The 22,522-nt window shown below is 28.6% G+C and overlaps 1 protein-coding gene across 12 annotated transcripts in view; it reads right to left on the bottom strand.

Moving 5' to 3' along the window:
* Window positions 1-20,044, bottom strand: part of LOC124428231 (trehalase-like) — a 40,995-nt gene extending 20,951 nt beyond the window's left edge. For 2 of the 12 annotated variants that reach the window (XM_046972093.1, XM_046972099.1), the window contains exons 1-2: window positions 4,104-4,237; window positions 3,371-3,454 (exon numbers count right to left, since the gene is read on the bottom strand). Coding sequence is in view for 5 of the 12 variants with exons in the window: in XM_046972089.1 (XP_046828045.1) it covers window positions 9,758-9,793; window positions 18,020-18,162 (179 nt within the window). In the remaining 7 variants the exon portion in view is untranslated. Of the gene's footprint in view, window positions 1-277; window positions 298-3,370; window positions 3,455-4,103; window positions 4,238-4,299; window positions 4,324-9,757; window positions 9,794-10,297; window positions 10,354-15,246; window positions 15,881-18,019; window positions 18,165-19,407 lie in introns of those variants that run through there. The other 10 variants (XM_046972089.1, XM_046972090.1, XM_046972098.1 and 7 more) reach the window with 10 other exon arrangements.
* Window positions 20,045-22,522: the final 2,478 nt, after the last annotated feature.

The following is a 22,522-nucleotide window of genomic DNA, read 5'->3' as shown; positions in this document are numbered from 1 at the left end:
TGCCGACACACATGTCTGATGCAGTATGTCATATGCCCACTGTATATATATATATACATATACACATACATATACATATGTATACATATTATACAGGATGGACCAAATAAAGTTTCATTAAGTATTCACTCCGAAATTTATTATATACATACATGTATATATGTTTACTTATAATAATATGTAATACTTAATAAAATCTACACATATAATAATACTTAATTTTCAAAAAATATAAGAGAAAAATTTCAATAAATAAATATTCAAATAAATTTCTAACCTTGTCGTTTGATTGTTCTAGCATAAAAAGAAAAAAAAAAATATATCTTTTAAATAATCTCCTTCTTATTAAATTAAAATACGAATTCTAATACATCGTTCGTAACTAACAATCTCTCTGTACAATACCCGTATGTTTTATATCTGTACGCGTAAATATATACGTATCTAATAACTCCATCGAATTTGATTTTTTTTTCTTCGATCACAAAAAAAGAAAAAGTAAATCTACTATCAGAATTTTCTTAAAATAAAATAGAATAAAAAGAAAAAGAAAAAAAAAAGAAAAAAGAAAAAAGAAAAAAGAAAACAAATAATACAAAAATAAAAAAGAAAAAATACTGTAACATTATATTAAGATTGCGCCATTTTTTATTTGTATATTTATAAGTAGCGTTTAATCGCAACAAGTTTTCATTTTTTTTTTTTTCCCCAAGATAAACGGTGAGCTCGATCGGATTTCCATGATTAAGCTAAAACACGGAAATCAAAGATCTATCGTTCTTTCTCAATAAAGAGAAAAAAACAAAAAAAAAAACAAAAACAAAAAAGAATAAAAAAAAAGAAAAGAAAAAGAAATCCATCCTATAATTTACGATCGTGCGCTTAATAAATGAAACGAAGGAAGGCAAAGTTGAACGAAAAAAGATCGAGGAAAAGAGATACAGAAATACAAATAGAGAGAGAGAGAGAGAGAGAGAGAGAGAGAGAAATAATATCGACAAGCTCGTTAATTATTATTCGAGAATGAGGAAAGTCTATCGTACGACATAAATACCAGTTCGTTAATCTCTTTAATGTACTCAACCTCGAGGAAATCAAGAAATTGATACACGAGAGGTTTAAATAATCATTAGTAGAGTTAGATAGATAATACAGATAAATAAATAAATATATATATATATATATATATATATATATATATATATATATATAAAGAGAGAGAAAGAGAGAGAGAGAAAACAAAATAGGGAAATCGATCGATGATGATCGATATATAATATCAATCGATGTTCTTTACGACGAACTTTGTAACTAATTCCAAGTAAAGTAACTCACGCAATTCTTGTTGTTAGAAAGCAATCATGACACATCCCACGATCTTCGTAGTATAACAAAAACAGACTTCTGTATACTTCTTTTTTTTTTCTTTCTCTTTTTCTTTTATTTTCTTTCTTCATCATCATATTTATTACATGTTAGTAAGTAATATATACCTACAACATGTTGCTCGGTATAACCAAACAAAACGATCTTGCAATCGACAGATAAGATAAAAATCTTTAAACTCGGCTTAGTTTGTGATCTTACGATTTCTTTCATTCTTTGGCCTTCGCAGGGATACAAACCGAGAAAATTTTATCAGATATTTTAACCTCGCGAAACAATTACTTATTATTAAAAAATGCCAACGGAAAGGTTTTCGACCTTAAAAAGAAAATCAAAGGACAAAGAAGATTAATTTAAATGCGGATTTAAAAAAAAAAAAAAAGAAGAAAGAAAAAATACAAGGTAAAGGAGACGTGGCTGAAAAGTTTCTAAGTTCATTTAAAAATCCATTATTTTTTGGTTTTTGTTAAGACTTTTTTTTACCTTATATTTTGTAATACAAATGAAGATTTAAGACACAAAAATGAAATGAAACAAAAAATAAAAGGAACGAATGAAAAAGGAAAAAAAAAGAAAAGAAAGAAAAAGGCGTGTCGACTGTTAAATAATATAACGATAAGATTGTTTTTCACTTGGCCCGTTTAGAAATATTTTCTAATGGCCCGGTTACAAATATTTTTTTGCCTTTACCATTTAAAAGATCGTCCAAAGAAACTATTACAATCTAATTCTCTCTTACTCTCTCTTTCTCTCTTTTTTCTTTCTTTTTTTTTTTTTTTACTTTTGGCCCATACTGTGTCTGGTATTTATGTTTTATACAAATAGAAGCTTCGGAAAAAAAAGGAGGAGAAAAAAATAAATTAACAAATGCTACAAAGAGAAAAAAGGTGTGGCATCATTATAATGAAAAAATTATTTCTCTCGAATTAAATTATTTCGATCTAACGGAAAACAACGATAAAGATGACGAAACGGAATCTCGATCGTCCAATCTACGACGACATTACACGATTATGTCTAATAATCTTTAATAGTATTAGTATTATCCGTAATATCAGTGATAATAGTTATAACAGTAGTAGTGATATTAGTAATAGTAGTAACATCTAATAGTAACACTCTGACTACTCGCGAACGTTACTTTAATGTCTGAACGAGAAGGTGCGACGTAACGTTTGGCGTTGACCTTGATGGACCGACCTCCTCGCTTCTCCGTTGCGTTGTCGTTGTCGTATTCTTCGACCCTGATTATGGTATTCCTTAATTGCAAGGAAACGCTTATCGCATGGCCGCCGACAAGAAAAAGCAACATTACGAGAAGCAAGATCATAAGTTTTCTGACGCCTTTTTTATTCTTTTTCTTTTTCCTTTTCTTTCCTTTTCTTATTTTTTTTTTTTTCTTTTTTTCTTGCTATTTCCAATTGTTCTCCATATTACATATGTACATATGTAAAATCACGTACGTACGTACGTATGTATGTATGTATACATGTATGTATAGATCGTGTGCAAACACAATGGCGAATGGTTCCACTCAATTATTTCACGAGAGGGGGAAAGAAATAAAAAAAAAAAAAGAAAAAAAAAAAGATTCATTAACGTGCGAAGATATTTCAAAATGGATGTTTCTACTCGATCGAACGAACTCACTGAAGTCCAACTTTTCAATTTCTGCCCGAATCAATTTCTATTGGCCAATACGATATCAACGAAAACGAAAACGAGTATTAGAAAAACTTGCTGATCAAACACAAAACACTTTGTTTTTTTTTTTTCCTATGTACGATACTTTAATAAATAAATAAATAATAAATAGAAAAAAAAAGAACACTTTCGTTCTCTCAATTTTGTTTATTTTTCTCTTTCTTTCTCACTCGCGTATTCTCTTTCTCTCTCTCTCTCTCTCTCTCTCTCTCTCTCTCTCTCTCTCTCTCTCTCTCTCTCGAAAAATAAAATGGTCGACGACAACCCCAAAAATACTTACGTAAGATCGAGGGGGTGCGTTTAAATCATCAAAACTTATTCTTTCTTTTCAACGATACCAAACGTCTCGGTCACGACTTTATAGCTATTTAATAAGAAAGAAAAGATAATAATGACGATGATAATGATGATGATAATAATAATAATAATAATAATAATAATAATAATAATAATAATAATAATAATAATAATAAATTATTAATAATAATAAAGAAATATAGATAATAAAGAGAGATTAAAAAATCACTGAGAAGTGATCAAAGAGATAAAATCAAAAATGTTTCTCGAAACTTTTTTGCTTTCTCTCTCTCTTTCTCTCTCTCTCTCTCTCTGCCCCTCTTTCTCTCTCTCTCTCTCTCTCTCCCTCTGTCCCTTTCTCTTTTTCTCTTTCTTACCTTTACGAAAAATATTTTACAAGATTTTCAATCAAATTTAACCGTCGAAAATTAATATCAATTATATATATATATATATAATATATATATATATATATATAAATATAATATATATATATAAATATAATATAATATATATATATATATAAATATATATATATATATATATATATATATATATATAGAATTGTATCCTTGTTATTAATTGTAAAATTTTGTTATTAGAAAAAAAAATGGAAAGAATGAGAGAGAGAGAGAGAGAGAGAGAGAGAGAGAGAGACACAAAAAAAAGAGGGAGAGAGAGAGAGACAAAAAGAAACTATTCTTGATTGTTTTTACCGTCGAAAACTGTAGTCGCGAATGTATGTAGTTAATATGTAATATATTATAAAAAAGAAAAAAAAAGGAAAAAAAAACAAGAAGAAGAAAAGAAAGAAAAAGAAAAAGAGACAGACAGAGAGAAAGAGAGAGAGAGAGAGAGAGAGAGAGAGAAAAAGAAAAAGACAGAGAGAGAGAGACAAGACGCGTGCGTTACCGAGGACGTACGACTACTGACTGACTCGACATGAGTAAGCGCGCGATTAGTTTATAAACTCGATTACGTCATTGTGCGCGCGCGCCGCGAGCCGAGCCTCCGTTTATCGCCGTCTTTGATTGGCTCGGCGTAACTTCTCTACATACCCCCGCTATATTTGAATTCGTCTATGATAAGAGAAACGAGCCAATAGTTGTCACTTTACTCACGCGTTTACAACGTCAACGACCGATAGGAAAAAGACGAAGATAAAGAGATACATAGATGAATAGATAGATAGATAGAAAGATAGGTAGATAGAAAGAAAGATGGAGATAGAGATAGAGATAGAGATAGAGAAAGTAAACAGAATATTTGTTGATAATTCTGATATAGAAAAAAAAGAAGAAGAAAAGTTGAAAAAACTGATCGTTGAATTTTTTACACAATCATAAACGCAATTCATAATCAATTTTTAATCCGTCATTTAAACACACTTTATAATCTGATCTTTTCTATTTCTTTTACATTATAATTATATTTAGAAAAGAAATATATATATATATATATATATATATGTAATCTTTTTATTTTCCTTCTTTTTTTCTCTTTGTTATATCTTTCTGTAAATTAATAAAATTCTATTTTGTTAATTTAAAAACAAAAAGAATTGAATTATCTGAACATTGTAATATTATTATACTATAGTATGATTTTTATATTATATGTATATATAATATTTTATTACATACTCATATATACACTATGTATTACATATACATATATATATGCACCATATAATAATGCGTTAACATTTGATAATTCTTTGCAGTTAGAATTTTACTAGTTATTCGTATTTCATACAATTTGATTACATTTTATTATTGCAAATCCTCTCTCTCTCTCTTTCGCTCTCTCTCCCTCTTGCTCTCTCTCTCTCTCGTTGCGTGACCTATATCCTAACTAAAAATAGTCAATGAAATAATGGTTGCTAAAGCGATAATCTCTATTTTTCTTTTTGTCCTAGTAACACGTGTAACATTAATAGCTAAGGGCTATAATAACAATATCTTCCGCGTAGATATAACGAACTATAAAAAATCTCTTCCTTTATATTATTTAACAAATCGTTGAATTCGATTTTCATTTTTCAGAGCAAACGAAAAACATACAAATGCTTATATAAATGTATTAGTAATATTATTATAGTCATATTAGTAATATTAATATATATATATATATATATATATATATATATATATATATATATTTCTTTGTTTGTTAGTTGACTTATTTAAAAATATATAAATAAGTAAATGAATGAATTAATTAATTACTAATGATAGGAAAAAGAGAAAAGAGGGGAGAAAAAAAAGAAAGAAAGGAAAAAAAAATAAAGAAGAGAAGAGAAAGGAAGAAAATAAAAAATAAAAATAAATCTACACGATCAAATAAATCATCCTTTTCGTTTCAATATTATTAATATACATGCAATCTAACGGATAATATCGATCAACGGGAAAGATAAAAAAAAAAAAAAGAATCGATAAAGAGGAAAAAGACAGGAAAAACTTATAAAAGAGGAACGGAATTTTTTTTACATTTCCTTTCCATTGTTACCTTTTTTGATAAACAAAATGTTCGATGCGTGTCATATCGCAAATAAAAAATCAAAGAAAAGTCAGTTTTTTTTTTCTTATCGACAGATACTTAAAATTTATCTTATTAAGAATGAACGTATTATTAATTGATGGATCCATAACTAACACGCCATTAAATAATTCAAGTATGTGCAATTCATCTACGAAGTTCTCTCTCTCTCTCTCTCTCTCTCTCTCTCTCTCTCTCTCTCTCTCTCTCTCTCTCTCTCTCTCTCTCTCTCTCCCTCTTTCGCTCTTTCTTTCTTTCATTCGCTAATATACAGTTGTTATTAGATATGAAAATGTAACAGGTCCCATTATGCGATTAAAGATAGAAAGAGAGAGATAAGGAGAGAAATTATTGTGCATGGTTTTCTTCCGAAATAATTAAAAAATATAATTATAAAGTACGAAAGGATGAACAATCATCGATCCATAATCAGTCATAATATAAAGAGAACATAATAATAAATAATACTTTCACACATCGTAGAAGATAAAAAAAAAAAAGGAAGAAGAAAAAGAAGGAATTTATCGCATTATCGACGGTCGATAATATCAAATGTTATAAATCAAGAAGACCTTGACTAGTTAAGTTCTTCACGTCTATCAATGTCAATTTAAAATAGAAACTAATGGTAATTGTTTTGCATTTAAGCTCATTGATGTTAAAAAGGAATGAAGAGAGGAAAGAAAAGAAAAGATCCCACATGAAAAAGAAAGAAAAAGAAATAATTTTGACAGAGATAAACAACAAAAATTTCATTAAAAATAACAAAAAAGAAACGAAAGAAAGACATTCGTGTTACGATCATTAAAAGGTACGAAGACAATATAAAGAAATAGAGATAGAAAAAAAAAATAATAAAAATAAAAAATAAATAAAGAGAAAATAATAAAAAGAACGATATAACGTATTTAATACCAGAAGACGAATAAAGTTATGTAATGGTTGCATATAATTGCGACAGATTAGCACGAGTCAATCCAAAAGAAAGAAGACGACACATCGAAGTCCACGACGCAAGCTATCTCTATCTTTGTTCACATTCCTGAACTATAAAGAGAGAGAGAGAGAGAGAGAGAGAGAGAGAGAGAGAGAGAAATACGATTACAAGTTTCGATAACGTATATTCTCGTACATTTTCGTACATTTCCGTAGATCTTCGTTAACTTCCTTTGAACTAATCGTCGTCAGTCATCTCGAATATTTTCATGCAACAGATCGCAGAATAGTCATTTCTTTCTCTTACCTAATCTCACCATCATATGTTTATAAACGCAATGTAATAATATCGATGAAAACGTGATTCGCACGTTTGACGTCTATAAAATTCCTTTGACGTCATGTTACAACGTATGCAATGATAATTTACGATGATAACAGGAATTCGTATTATTTATCCACTTTGTTACGATAATCCAATGTAAAACGCATGACCATAAAAAAAACTAATTCTTTTTATCTGTTATTGAATTTCTTTTCTTTTCTTTTTCTTTTATTTTTTATTATATTATTTTTTATATACATACTTCAGAGACGTGACAAAATTGAAAGAAGTCCTATCAATCCAACTTTTCCTTGACTGTTTTATTATTATCAATGATATATATATATATATATATATATATATATATATATATATATATATATATAATATAAAAGAAGATAAACGAAAAATTCAAATGAGATAATGATTTTATTGTAGAATATTTTTTTTTTTAAATTTAATATGTGGAATGTAAGAGTGTCGCCACCTGACGAGTTTATGAAACACTATTGTAAAATAAACATAATTCTCGATAATTTGTCGATCGTTACCGACGATCGATAAGGCAGAAATTCTTTTTCATATACCTACGAACAGTTTTATCATTCTAGACACGAACGAAAGAAAACGTGTTAAAATATTAAATTGACAATAAATTTGCAAGTGAAAGACGAAATACCAAGGACATTTTTATTCGACGACAATTTTATAAAACGCTCATTCGTCTCATTTGTATTACCAAGAGGCCCATCTTTATTTTATCTTCTTTTTTTTAAAGCTAACAGACCACACGGTTTTGTATTCTATTTTATTGCCTGACGTTTTTGACTTTGGCCTTGAACGAAGATTCCAGTGGACTAATTGAATTCGAATAGTCAATTCATTCAACGCATTTATCTTTAGGTTTAAATTAACTCATATAAAGTTTGCCCGATCTAATCAACTACAATTTACTTTAATATAAATTATATATACAATAAATAATATTTTACTTAATAATTATAATATATATATATTACACATATAATTATTAAATATTGTAATAGTTAATTTAATTAGAATGTTTTAAATAAATATATATACATATTATAACATTTAATAATATTAATATTTCTTTTCTTTTTCAAATAATATTCATTAAATAAATATTTGAATTAAAACAATAAAAATACGATCTCCATCTACCGACAAGACTAACGTGTGCAATATAGCACGTAAGCTATGTCAAATACCTTCCGAAAGAAAAGTGGTATACGTGATGACCGATGCGTAAGCAAAGTCTACGATGTGTCACCACTAATCTCGCGCTAAATTTAAACTCGAGATGATTGGGTGAATCTTCGAATAAATTTACAAACAATTTCACGAGTATAAATCAATAATGTTATCAAAATATTTGTCATATCAATATTGTTTATAGGTTATGTTCGCAATATGTGAAAATTATTCTTCGATATAAATTAATAATAATAATAATAATAATAATAATAATAATAATAATAATAATAATAATAATAATAATAATAATAAGAATAATAATAATAATAATAATAATAATAATAATAACAACAACAATCATAATCATAATAATAATAAGTAATTAAAAAAAAAAAAATCAAATCAAGTTAAATCAAATTTGTTAATAATTATCATAGACAGATAAGGGAGAATCTAATCTACATTTAACATATATTAGGAAGAAGGCTATATAATAAAACCTAAATCGACAGGTCAGCGATTATTTCATTAAATACTCTGACGTCAAACGTCACAATGACCAATCATAGATCGAACGACGAGTACCTCGTTAAAATTGTCGAACAAATCATACGTAGTACGCGCGTGTGCGTCCTACGTCCGTTAAAGGAATTCGATCGATTGATGGTTCTCAAATTAAAGAGGGAAAGAAACAAAAGCAAAAGAAGGAAAAAGAAAAGAAAAAAATGTTGAGAAAAAAAAACAACTCAATTTTTTGATAATATTTTTTCGACTTATTTTTCTTTCTTTGGTTATGTCGATTGTAAAAACGATTTATAAAATTCTTTCATTTTAATAATGAAAATAATAATAATAATAATACGAACGAATTATTATTGTTATTATTATTATTATTATTATTACCATGATGAATTCGTAAGATAAAACACAGATTTAAGGAAACCTCGGAATAAAATGAATAATAAAATATTCAATTACTTCCGCGTGTATGCGTGAGTGGTCACGTGCAGAGATAGAAATCCTTGACATTGAGAATAATGTGTACACGATTAATCTCTATGATCATTATAAATAGCGTTATCATCGCTTATTCTAGAGAAGAGAACAGGAGCACGATAATCCAATGAATTTTTTTTAGTAATATACATAATATAAATATTTGAATAAGCAGATTGATATCGTTAAAAATAAGTAATTAGAAATTTCAACGAATAGGAACCATCGAAAAAAAAAAAGACTAGCGGCGATTTTTCTAGATACTTTCTTTTTCCTTTTTTGTAGAAAACAATGAGTAGACAAAAATGGAAAAGAAATTAATAAATAAATATAAACGTATTGTTGAATACATACTCAGTAATTCTTGCCGCATCGCGATAAGTCGTCAATCTGTAACAAAAGGCAAAGAGAAAAAAATTAAAAATTAAAATAAAAAAAAAAAGAAAGAGAAAAAAATTATACCGAAAGTTAATGAAACATCGAATTTTATAAAATCAAAAATTAAAAAAAAGAAAAGAAAAGAAAAAAAAAAGAAAAAAAAAAGAAAAAAAAAGAAAAAGATAAAAATATTGTTAATCCTCCCAATAAAATTTTCTTTATTAAAAATGAATGCAAAGATGGTTTTTGCATTTGAAAATATATACTTTGAATGTCTCTTCCATCGATATTTGAAACTAATCCACTATAAATATTTACAAATGCACATTAGAGAGAAAAGAAACAAATACATACTACAGAGAGAGTGAGACAGAGGCAGAGAGAGAGAGAAAGAGAGAGAGAGAGAGAGAGAGAGAGAGAAATAGAGAAACTCGAAATAATTATAATTTTCGAATAGAAAATGTGATGCAAGATTCGAAGAAATTAACGCAACATGTTTTAATGTAACGTGAGTACCTCTCACAATATTGAGAACCCCTAGAAGCCGAGCCTCTCATCCGACAACTGGTCGAGCCAATGACGGAACGTATTGCGTACGACGCCCACAAAATCGACCAATAAAAATGATTCTACGTTGGGGGCACGTCCGCTTCGTATCCGCTTTCTCTGAATCGTTTATAAACTCTGATAGATATTTATATGAGATTTTACATGGCTAATTTTGCGCGGGAAGAAAAAAATAAAAGAAAGAAATATCAAATTACAATGTTTGTGAAATATCTTTCAATCAAATGTCAAAATAAAAATGACGATCGATATAATATAATTTTTATTATCACGACGATGATATCTTTCTCTTTTTTAAAACATTGAAATCTGATCGATACATTAATTATTAAATCTTACGTAAACTTTTTTCTTATCTTAAATAATTATCGTAAAATCTTATTGGTCGGTAACCCATTAAAATTGAATTAACGTTTTATAACCTAACATTTCTTCTTCTCTTTTTCTGTGACATTCGTTTCGATTTCTTGACCTTCGGATAAGGACGAGAGAAGAAAATGTTTTTAACGACCCCTATGATTTTCTAAGGCTAATTTTATCCGGCATCTTGTATACTCGAATAAACGTTGAATATGTTTTATCTTTTTTTCCTCTCTTCTCTTTTTTTTTTTTTCTTTCTTTCATTTTCTCCTTTCCAGAAACCATCCTACAAAATATCATCTTTATTTTGCGAACAGACCCAATCAAAATGATGAATATCAGTGAATGACGATTGTTAAAAAAAAAAAAAAAAAAAAAAAAAATTAGGGAAAGTAAGAAAAGTGACGAAAGTTTATATCGAAAAATATGTTTGTTGGTCTTACTCTACTATCTAACATCTAAATCTAATAATAACGTTCGTCGTCCCTGTAACTTAGTTTAAAATCAATTTTGGCAAGTTTTCAATTGTGACATTGCCGCGCTAAATCTATGTTGAACATGTTAACAAAGAATTGTTATATTTCGAATCATCCAATGAATTTTTTTTTAACACACACACACACACACACATATACACGCACCCACACGCACACACATATATATATATATATATGCGCGCTTAGACAAATTTATTTTTACGCAGTCTTGAATTACATTTTTTGAGGAAAAAAAAAGAAGAGAGAGAAAAAGAAGGGAAAAAAGAAAAGAAAAGAAAAACTATTTTCAGAATAGAGTGAGTAGATCATAAGTGTCCTGATTTTAATTACAAAAAATTCGTCTTAATTCTTAATACGGATAGAAAAAAAAAATTATAACAACCGCGCGACATAACCTATATGTCTATATAATATCCGTTTGATTAAAGTATACTTTCAACGATATTGACTACCGACCTACGAACGAAATTACATTGAAATGTCGGAGGGTTGAATTAATCTAATACACGTCGTAATGTTCAACGTAGGTTCACAATCTCTGAAAAAGGAAAAAATGTGATACTTTTCTTTCTAATGTTTTTTTTTCCTTTTTTCCCTTGCAGATTACTCTCAAAGTAAAAAAGGCAAAAAAAAAAAAAGAAAGAAAAAAAAAACAAAACAAAAAGTGATCAAATATTGATCGTTCTAATCGATCATGCAAAGGATCACGATCCTTGATCCTTAATACTTTACAAATAAAGATCTTACGAGCCATTAATAAATAATATATAAACATTTATTTATACTAACGTCAACTTTTTTTTCTCTCTTCTTTTTCTTTTGTTTCTTTGTTTTTTTTTCTTTTTTTTTTTGTTCGATTTTTTGTTTTTTTAAAGATCAAATAATACTTCGGAGGAAAATAAAACGAAAGACTTCAATAATGTAACATTATTGAAACATGACGGGAACCAATTAAAGCCGGCATATCGTCATCGTTCAAAATTCAAATAAATATATTTAATTGCACGATTAGTATAAAATTGACGTATGACGGGTCATCGCGCGAAACACTCGTCGTCGATATTATTACGTAAGTCCATCTAAAAGAGAAAGACGTAGGTACTTACACAGCTTTGATATTTGCTCTTTGAAATGACGAAAGTCTATCTCCTCATCGTCTTAATTTTAAATGAAACGATTTTAAAAGAAAACCCTCCTGTTCTTGCCGACAATTATGAAATAACAAATATACTATGACATTGTTTTCTTTTTTTCTTTTCTTTATACATCTTGATAAGTGATAAGAAAAATATATATGAAAGAGATAGAGACAGAGAGAGAGAGAGAGAGAGAGAGAGAGAGAGAGAGAGAGAGAGAGAGAGAGAGATTTAAAATAACCTCAAAGATATATTCGATAACATAAAAGTAATTATTAATTATTAATTATAATTATTAATATTAATTAATATTATCGAATATTTATTATAATGGTAAAAGAAGAAGAATAAGAAAAAGAAACGGAAGAAGGAAAAACTAAAAAAAAAGATAAAGGAAAAAAAGAAAAAAAAAATTAGAAAAATCATATATTCGCAAGAAATATTTAATCTAAACGCTAAAGGTGCTTGGGAAGAGGGAGGAGGAGGAGGGAAAAACCAAGCGTGATCAATCGAAAATCATGAGTTTACGAATCGACTAAAACACGTGATAGAGAAGCTCCCCCCAATAAAAAGAGGGAATACAACAAAGCTCTACTCAAACGTACCTGGAATAAATCAACCAATCGAAAGTTTCTTCATTCGTCCGACAATTTTCGTTTTGAGAATACACTTTTTTCTTTCTCGTCTTTTTTTTTGCTGTTTCTTTCCCCCACTTATTCACTATGAAAACACTTCTTTTTTTTTTTTTTTTAATTGCGAAGACGGAAAAACCAAAGATCAAAATTAAAGTCTATTCGATTAAAAAGTCACATCGAAAAAAATAGAAAAAAAAAGAAAACAAAGTAACCCCCCCCCAAAAAAAAACAATGAAAAAAGGAAATCAATAAAATAATTTGTTTTTTCTTTTCTTTTTTTTTTGTGTAAAAATAAGTTTACATACGAGAAGATGTAAATGTATTATTTTTATTTGACGTATTATCGGACAGTGAAAATCTTTTATTGGATCGCTATGAAGCGCGTTACAAAAAAGAAAAATGAAAACGTAACACAGTACCAACGGCACGAGACGTCTATCCGCAATATATAAATGACTGTTCGCGAGAGCTTAACCATGTACCACCAACAAGTCGAGACTGACTCTCTTTTGCCCTCTCTTCCTAACCAAAACCTGCTCTCCTCTCCCACTCTTTCTATCACCATCTTTCTCCCCACCCCTCTGCCGTTCCACCACCCCTCATCTTAAAAGACCTTCTCTTCTCTGAATAAGATACATACACATATATATACACATATATACATACGCATTTCAGTAGAATGAAACAAAGTCACATATTTCATGATTCTTTTTCGATAGTACTCATTAAAAAATTTTTCTTTAAAATACCTGACATTATTCATTAATTATTATCATATATAAATTATTTATAAACATAACAATTATCATTTAACAATTTCAACTTCATTTTCGTCATTTATATTGTATCGGTATTATATCGAAAAATAAATGATAATTTAAATATACCATGACTTATTATAAATTCAAAATTGCCTCAGTTCTCTTTTTTTTTTGTCTTTTTTATTTTTTGTAGGAATCTTTTTAAGACGCCATTTTGAAAAAATATCATCAAATTGAATATTTCCATTATATGTACGTACATATATATATATATATATATATATATATGTATATATATATATACATATACATATAATCTAACAAAACGATTAATTTAACTGAGATTATTTCTTAATACTACTCAAAGACGTAAAATAACTCTTATTCGATTAAAAAATTCCAATTAATTAATAATATCAACTTTAGTGGATTATTTTCGCCAAATCATTATTTATTCTCGTTCATCGACAACAAAACAATTCCAACCAACCTATACTCGTTGACGACCCGGAACAAACTGGTTTGTCTGAGAGCACGACACGTGCAACAGGGCTAAGTGCCAGACAACGAATACGTCCGTACAATCCCGAAGATAACCGAGAATAACCACGTGCCAACTCGCCGAATCATTCCAGCATCTTGTAGCAGCCATTGCGAATATATATATATATATATCATATCTTTTTCGAAATATTGTGTTTATTAATTAATAAAAATATCGTTTTTATTAAATGATGACTAATCGAGTTGAAATTTTTTTACATAAACAATCGTATCGACCGAGACATATTTTAATAAGAAAATTCATTAATTATCGTCATGAAAAATTATATGCGAATGTTATATCATATTTTTATTAAACAGAAAAAAAAAGAAAGAAAGAAAGGAGAAGAAAAAGAAAAAATGAACCTATCAAAAGAATTGATACTACGTTTCGTAACAAAAGGTAAACTACGTTTTAAATTTGAAATTCCATTCACTATCTAAAGATCGACATACGTTTTCTTATATCATATTACAAAAGGAACGTATGTATGTATGTAAGAACGTTTATGAAATAACATCGATCGATAACAATAGAAATCGATGTAGTTTTCGAACGACTATAGTTCGTGTTCGTGTCGCTCATACTTGTCATGATTACTACCATTGCAACAAGAAAAAAAATATAAAACAAATTTTTTTTTTCCTTTTTTTTTTCTTTTGTTTACGTGTCCAATAAAAATTACGAAAGATATTTACGAACGTTAAGGAGGAGACGGATTACCTAGAGCTAACCTCAAAATCAACATATAAGAGCGTAGAAAAAAAAGGAGTCGCATATTTTTCATGATGTTGGAAATAAATGAAATAATTCGTATTTGTACGATTCAAAAAAAAATTCCCATGATCATTTTTCAAAGTCAAATAATTTAGTACATAGGCACGAACCATGCAAGCGCTCGTGCATACGTGTAAACGCATGTTACTTTTTTCGCGTTTTACAAAAGTGAAGTATGTTATACATACCATACGAGCGAAAGACCTTCGTTCTCTTTTCACGATGTCCTTCACCTCGACACTATTTCACCAACGTAAAAGCAATAATAGTAATATTTTTTTCACGTTAAAATATATACAAATGCACGCATACGTGCACACATACACGTAAATCGACACACAATGACACTTTTACGTACCACTCTATTCTTTCGATTATTTTTAGATATCAACTTAGAAAAAATAAAAAGGAATGAAAGAAAAGTGAAAATCCTTCTATCTTGATTCTCGTTATTATCGATCAAAAGTTAACCTCAAATCTTACGTACGTAAACACGACGACGATTAATTGTCAAACGTATCGAAATATATCTTATGATTCGTAAAGAGAATTTATTTCGCTATTAAACGATACGAAAGTCTCTCTTTGTATATTATGATAAAATGAAAAATTAAAAAAGTAACGAAGAAAAAAAAAAGAAAAAGAAAATAAGAAACGTTCGAAATAAAACTTCGCGCAATAAATATAAAAATAGAAATAATTTTACAAACCCGAGAGAATAATTACGGAGAACTGGTTTAATACAGAAATGAAAAAACCAAAAAAAAACAGGAACGAAAAAAGAATAAAATTGAACATACACATACACACGCGTACGCCCGCATAAAAAATTACGAATATTCTATGTATATATATATAGTTATATATATATATATATTTATGTATAAATATACACAATGAATATACACAAGCAAAGAAATATTAATAATAATAAAAAATATAATAATAATAAAATCATACAAGAAAAACAAAAAGAGATGCGGACGCTTTTGCGTCCGTTCGCCGACTGACGAGGTGACTCGAAGCTAAGCGGGTTTTACACGATCGACCGTGAACCGTGTGACGATTTTTTTTTTATGACATTACAGCGTGCGCATTACGCTCGCGAACACAAACGAACGTTTCGTTTCATTTCGTCTCGTCTCGTCTTGTCTCGTCTCGTCGCGTCTCGTCTCGTCTCGTCTCGTCTCTCTATTAATCAGAACCAATGATTTCACTTTCTTATTCATCTTTATTTTCATTCCCTTGATAATCTGCGCGAATCGTGTTGACATTTATTATGTTATCATATAGTTAACTCTATCATCTCTATCTCTATCTCTAGTTCAATCTATATCTCTCTCTTCTCGATTTACGAACCGATAATGACAACGTATACTTAGATTTGTCTATTCTCTTGAATTTTTTTTTCTCCTCGACATTTCATTTCATCGTGATAAAGAAGAAAGAAAAAAAACACGAGATAGGGGGGGGGAGTTGAGAGAGAGAAAAAAAAATCCCAGAAATAACAAATAGATATGGAAATGGAAATTGTACTCTCTTGCGATATCGGGGCCATGATAGTGGCGTGATGTGGGAATTTTTATTTTTTTTTTCCGTCATCCTGATGTTTGAATTTTGTTCAATATACCTCTCTCTCTCTCTCTCTCTCTCTCTCTCTCTCTCTCTCTCTCTCTCTCTCTCTCTCTCTCTCTCTCTCTCTCTCTCTCTCCCTTTTTTTCTGTTTTAAGATATTAAACATACTCCGCAATAAACGCTAGTAAATTTCCAAAGACTTTATTTATTTTCTTTCTCTCTCTCTCTTTCTCTCTATCTCTCTCTCTCTCTCTCTCTCTCTCTCTCTCCCTCTTTTTCTCTCTCTTCCTCCCTCCTCTCGACTGTCTCTCTCATTAAAATTTGACATTTTTGATCTTTTAATTATAATCAGTTGAAATTTGAGCATTAGATTCGGCGCTACTTCATTACTCAAGCAATAAAAGGAACGTGTACGATCACGTGATACTTCACTGCAAAGCAATTGGCTATCGCTTACAACAGTGGTTCTCAATTATTCTTCACCTTTTCACAATACGAAAATGATTAAATGAATATTATCTTCCTCTTTCTGTATATATATATATATATATACAGAATATAAATATATATATGTATATATATACACATACACATACATAAATATATATATATATATATATATATTTGTCTTGTATATATGCTTAATAGGAAAAATTTAAAAAAAAGAAAGAAAAAAAACGAAAGAAAAAATGTATTAAAAAAGAGAAAAAAGAGAAAAAAAATTTTAGAAATCTCAAGTCTCTTTCTTTCTAAATTAATATATTATCGAAGAGAAGATAAATCTCGTGACTTATTAGAGTATATTGCAAATACGTCGTGTCTAAAGATACGGGTCGATGGACCATGAACGACGGCCTTAAATGACCGCGAAAACTTTTCCACGATAGAGATTTGAACAGCGATCAATCGGCTAGGGTCAATAAGTGACATGAAGAGTCGGCCGACCTCTTGTAAGTACATTGACATGAAATATACAAATATACAAATATACAAAAGTCCTATCATTCTTACACGCTTATGATATTAAAACAAAAGTAAATAAATAAATAAAAGAATAAGATGCACACTAGAACAATTTCATAGTAAATAATCCGTTAATGGTGATTAGAATCATCGATTTCGTTTACATAATTCTTTTCTTTATTTTCTCTTTTTTTGTCTTCGTGAAAATAAACGCAATGTTTTCAATACAATTCTGCCTACTTCTTTTTTTTTTTGTTTAACTTTCCCCTTTTTTCTAAATCTCGTTTTTTCGAAATTTTTATCTACATTATTTATCTCTTTCGTTTTGATCGAACTCAATTGAATTTAAATTGTCTGTATACTAATACAGATAATGATTTCTGATATAAATATGATTAAGCAGAAACAACTAACTCTACTCACCGGGTATCGACGAGTTGATACCGATCGAGCTTGTCCGCGATTGGCCCACAATGATGACGTTGCTGGCCTAGTTGGCAGCCTTGATTGGTGAGCTGCCCGCTGCAACTCAGGCAACGGCGGGCTCCTTGCCAAACAACCAGCATTACTAGACAGCAAGATGACTGGCGTTTAAAAATTACTTTCCAATCTTATTTTCATCTTATCAATGTACTCTCGTGAGTATATATTTCCTGTACCCAATCGTACCTATTATTATCTCCTTTCGATATAGAACAAAATTTCATTTTTATAATTTTTCCATCTATTTTTTTTTCTCTCTCTCTTTCTTTCTCTCTCTCTCTCTCTCGCTCTCTCTCTCTTCCTCTTTCCAACTGATAAGTTCCAAGATGGATTAAAAGTTACTAGATCATTTTTAAAAATCGATTTTCGGAATTAAACTATTTCTTTTATTTTTTTTATTTTTTCATACTTAAATACTACAAGTTCAGCTTGTAAAACTACTAAACTAACTACAAAGTTTAAAAGGTCGCGAAAAAAGATTAATTAATTTTTAAAACCTAAAAACTTATCTAAAGAATTTTGGGGCACCCTGTATAATTAAGGATTGTATAATTTAATGTTACTCAATTTCTCCTATCCTTTATTTTTCATTTTTATTTATTATATAGTCTAATTGTGTATGAGTTGTAACGTTTGTTGAAATAATAATATAAATAAAACAACAAAAAAGTATAAATAAGATGGTTTATACTTGTTTTAATGCTTTTTTTAAAGAATATGGTTTTGGTAAATTTTGTTTTCTATTTTTGTGGTAGATGATGATAATTTTGATCGTTTCAGAGTTATGAGTCAACCGACGTTATTTCTGCGGGCAATTATGATAAATATCGTACAACAGATGGTAATATTATCGCCATAGTTCAAATTATGTTTGTGTGACTATATCATTTGTCTCGTATGCGTGATTATATTATGTTGCTAGCCACGCGAATCTTATTTTTATATGACTCTATCTTACAATTCAATTTCAAGAGTCAGGACTTTCTTATTTCTTTATCACATATTAATTTTAACACAGATTCGTATTAATTAAGATTTAATGAAAAGTAGAACTTTTCAGATGATTGTTTATAAAAAGAAGAAAAAAAAAGAAGAACACGTAGATAATGAAAAAAAAAAAAAAAATAAATAAATAAATAACGAGTATTTTTTTTCCTTCTTTGTAAAATAATAATTTGATTCGATTAAATTCGCCATATTAGTGTAAAATTCATCAGTTTTCTTTTTCTCTCGCTCTGCCCATGTATATCTATTATTATTTCTTATAACTAGGTCTACTTGTAAATACTCTTTTCTATCCAATTTTATCTTTCTTTAATTACACCTACCTTTGAAAACGTCACAATGGCCTCCTCGTGCTTCACACACAAGCGCGCACACACACGTATACGCGCACGCACACTCGACACAATCGGCAAAGATACGCACACGTCCCCTTTCGATCGAATTTAAAACTAAAAAGGTTTCTTCGACTCGGTCGATAAAAGTACGGTCGGTAAAATCGCACGTTACACGCACACCGTTTGTCACTTCTATATCACTCCCTTTATCGATTTGCAACCGATGTTACACGATTATCTCGATTATATATTTCACGATTTTTTTAATTCCCTTTCGCTTTCCTTTTTTTTCTTCCCGTCAAATCGATACGTTACCACGTGTAAAATTTAACGAGTTGACAATAAACAAGAATTATGTGGGATAGAAATATTTTTTTTTTAAAGCCGATCGTTTCTGACGAGATACACGTAAGATTCTCAAATAATTTATCCACAAGAAACGAATCACTGAACCAATCAAAAAATTCGCGAATATTCTCGATCGTTCGATTTTTTTTCCAAAGTTAATTTCGACTGTCGCGAAACACGACACGAAACACGCAACGCTCCGTACGGCGTCTAACCGAATACTGTAGCAGGAACTGGTTCCAGCGTTGCCAAGTTCGAATACTTCATTTCCACCTCTCCACGTCCCTGACTACAACTATCCACTCCCTCCCCCGCGAATTTGAACTAACTTCTAATCTTGATCTCGACCTATACGTCAAAATAAATTCGTATCTTCGTTTGTTTTTTTATTTTTAATCGTAATCTATGTGCGCACACACACACACACACACACACATTATTACTATTACTATTATTATTACTATTATTAAGCATATTTAGAAAAGAAAATTAATCTAAATGGTTAAAATATTAATGATATATAAAATTAATGGCTGGTAAAAGAATAAAATACTATTTTTTGCTTTCTTTCTTTCTCTCTTTTTCTTTTTTTTTTTTTTTTTTTGTTGGAAAACGAAAATTCAAAAGAATTGGGATTGCATAAGCGTAATATGAGATTTCATGCTGATTTCTATTAAAAAGATTTGTTTGTGCAACATCACGCACATCTCAGTCGGTAAAATTGTTTACCTACAAGTATTGTTAGGTTAGTGCATTTGACGTCGGGTTTCTTTTCTTTTCTTTTCTTTTCCTTCCTTTCTTTATTTTTTTTTTTCTTCTTTCGAGTAAAATATGTTGGTAATAATTTTTATAGATATTTTTTTTTATCTTCAATGCGAAATGTATATTGTATATGCAGTCGCAAACAAAAATATTAATACGTCTTCTGTGAATCTGTAAAAATTATACGTTTCTTTATATTTCATTTATTTGTAAAATATATATATTATATCTTTCTCTCTCTCTCTCTCTCTCTCTCTCTCTCTCTCTCTCTCTCTCTCTCTTTCTCAAGCATCTGAAGTTTATACATATTGGATAAGTCATGGAGATTAAACAGCTATAAAAAAAAAAAAAAAAAAAACACATGTTTTCAGTAGCATACTTTCAACAAATATTATTAGCACACTCACGAATAATTATTTATTAAAATATTTTCTGAATATTCAATATTTTCTATATATATATTTCAAAAGATTTGTTGCAAATGTATTGTCTTTCTTTTCTTTTCTTTTTTTTTTTATTTTTTTAAAGAAACAAAAATATTAAGACGCAATAGATGATCAATTATTTTCTGATCAACTTGCCTTCTATTATTATTGTTTATAATATTATTATATAAATAGGCCTTATATTCTAAATATTTTAATACCTATATGTTGTCTTAAATAATTATGATTACATTAGTTAAATAATTACATTAATTTAATTATTACGAATAATTATTATATAACGATTAATAAACTAGAAGAATATATTTATTATGTTCTCTAAATACCTGTTAAATAAATGTTTAATTAATCGAAAGAATCGTTTAAATAATTTGTTAGCACGAGGCGAAAGATCTCCGATGTTTACCCTTCGAAAGCCGACGGCAGACTGACATCACATTTGAAAGTCATTGTTGGTAACTAACGTCTTCGTTTGTTGTTTATATATCTGAATCATTGACGACAGTAAGTATAAGATTTCTCTATGCGTATGTATATTATACATAGTATATATAATAATTATAATTTCATATCAAAATTATTTTATTTTAATATTGCCTTAACACACACACACATACACACACACACACACATATATATATATAATGTTTAAACAAATCCTCTATTGTTTAAATTATATATAAGGCGTTTATATAATGTTTAAATAAATGCTTTATTAATTAAATCATAAATTAAATCTCTAAAAAAGTGCTAGATTGAAAGAAGATGGAGGATTTTGTTAGAACTAAAAAAAGAAAAAAGAAAAAAGAAAAAAGAAAAAAAAAAGAAAAAAGATAATAAGAAAGCATTTAATGAAAATAGATACCATTCAGTTTTATTTGAGATTTTGTGCTTCAAAATGTTTAACATATTTTGAATCATACATTATATAATTTACATAGTGTTATTTATAATTTATTGAACACATTAGAGATTGCAGTACACAATTAATATTATAATATTTTAATATTTCTTTTTTTTTTTTTTTTATCGATGTATCTGCAGGAGATTTTTCCTTTTTTTTTTCTTTTATGATCTCTCTTTTCGCAAGGAAAGCATAATATTATAAAAAATTCATATTATATTAATTTGATTATCAGAATCTATTTTTAACGTAATCAGATCTTTCAGTGGTGTTCATATTATATATAAGCACATAGTAAAAACGTTCATTTAACAAAATCTTATTGATAAGTTTCTGTAGCTTTTTTTTCTCTCTTTCTTTTTTTCTTTCTTTTTTTTTCTCTTTTTCCTTTATGTTCTCCCAGTGCCCAATGCTTCGGTGTACAAATCAGTCATTTTGCAAAGTATCTACATAAATTGCTCGTGTAAATGCACAATGTTACGCTTTTATAAGTTGACGCTTTACAAATATCTAGAGCAAGAATTGTACATAAGTACAAATTCCATTTCTTCAATCTAAAATTCAACGAGGTATGTTTCACAATAATATTAATAATTATAATTATATAGCAAAGAGCTTTTTAATTGAATATATTTTCGGATAA

The sequence above is a fragment of the Vespa crabro genome, chromosome 11 (assembly GCF_910589235.1).
Source record: "Vespa crabro chromosome 11, iyVesCrab1.2, whole genome shotgun sequence".
Classification (NCBI taxonomy): domain Eukaryota; kingdom Metazoa; phylum Arthropoda; class Insecta; order Hymenoptera; family Vespidae; genus Vespa; species Vespa crabro.
This window is presented reverse-complemented; position numbering and strand designations above follow the sequence as displayed.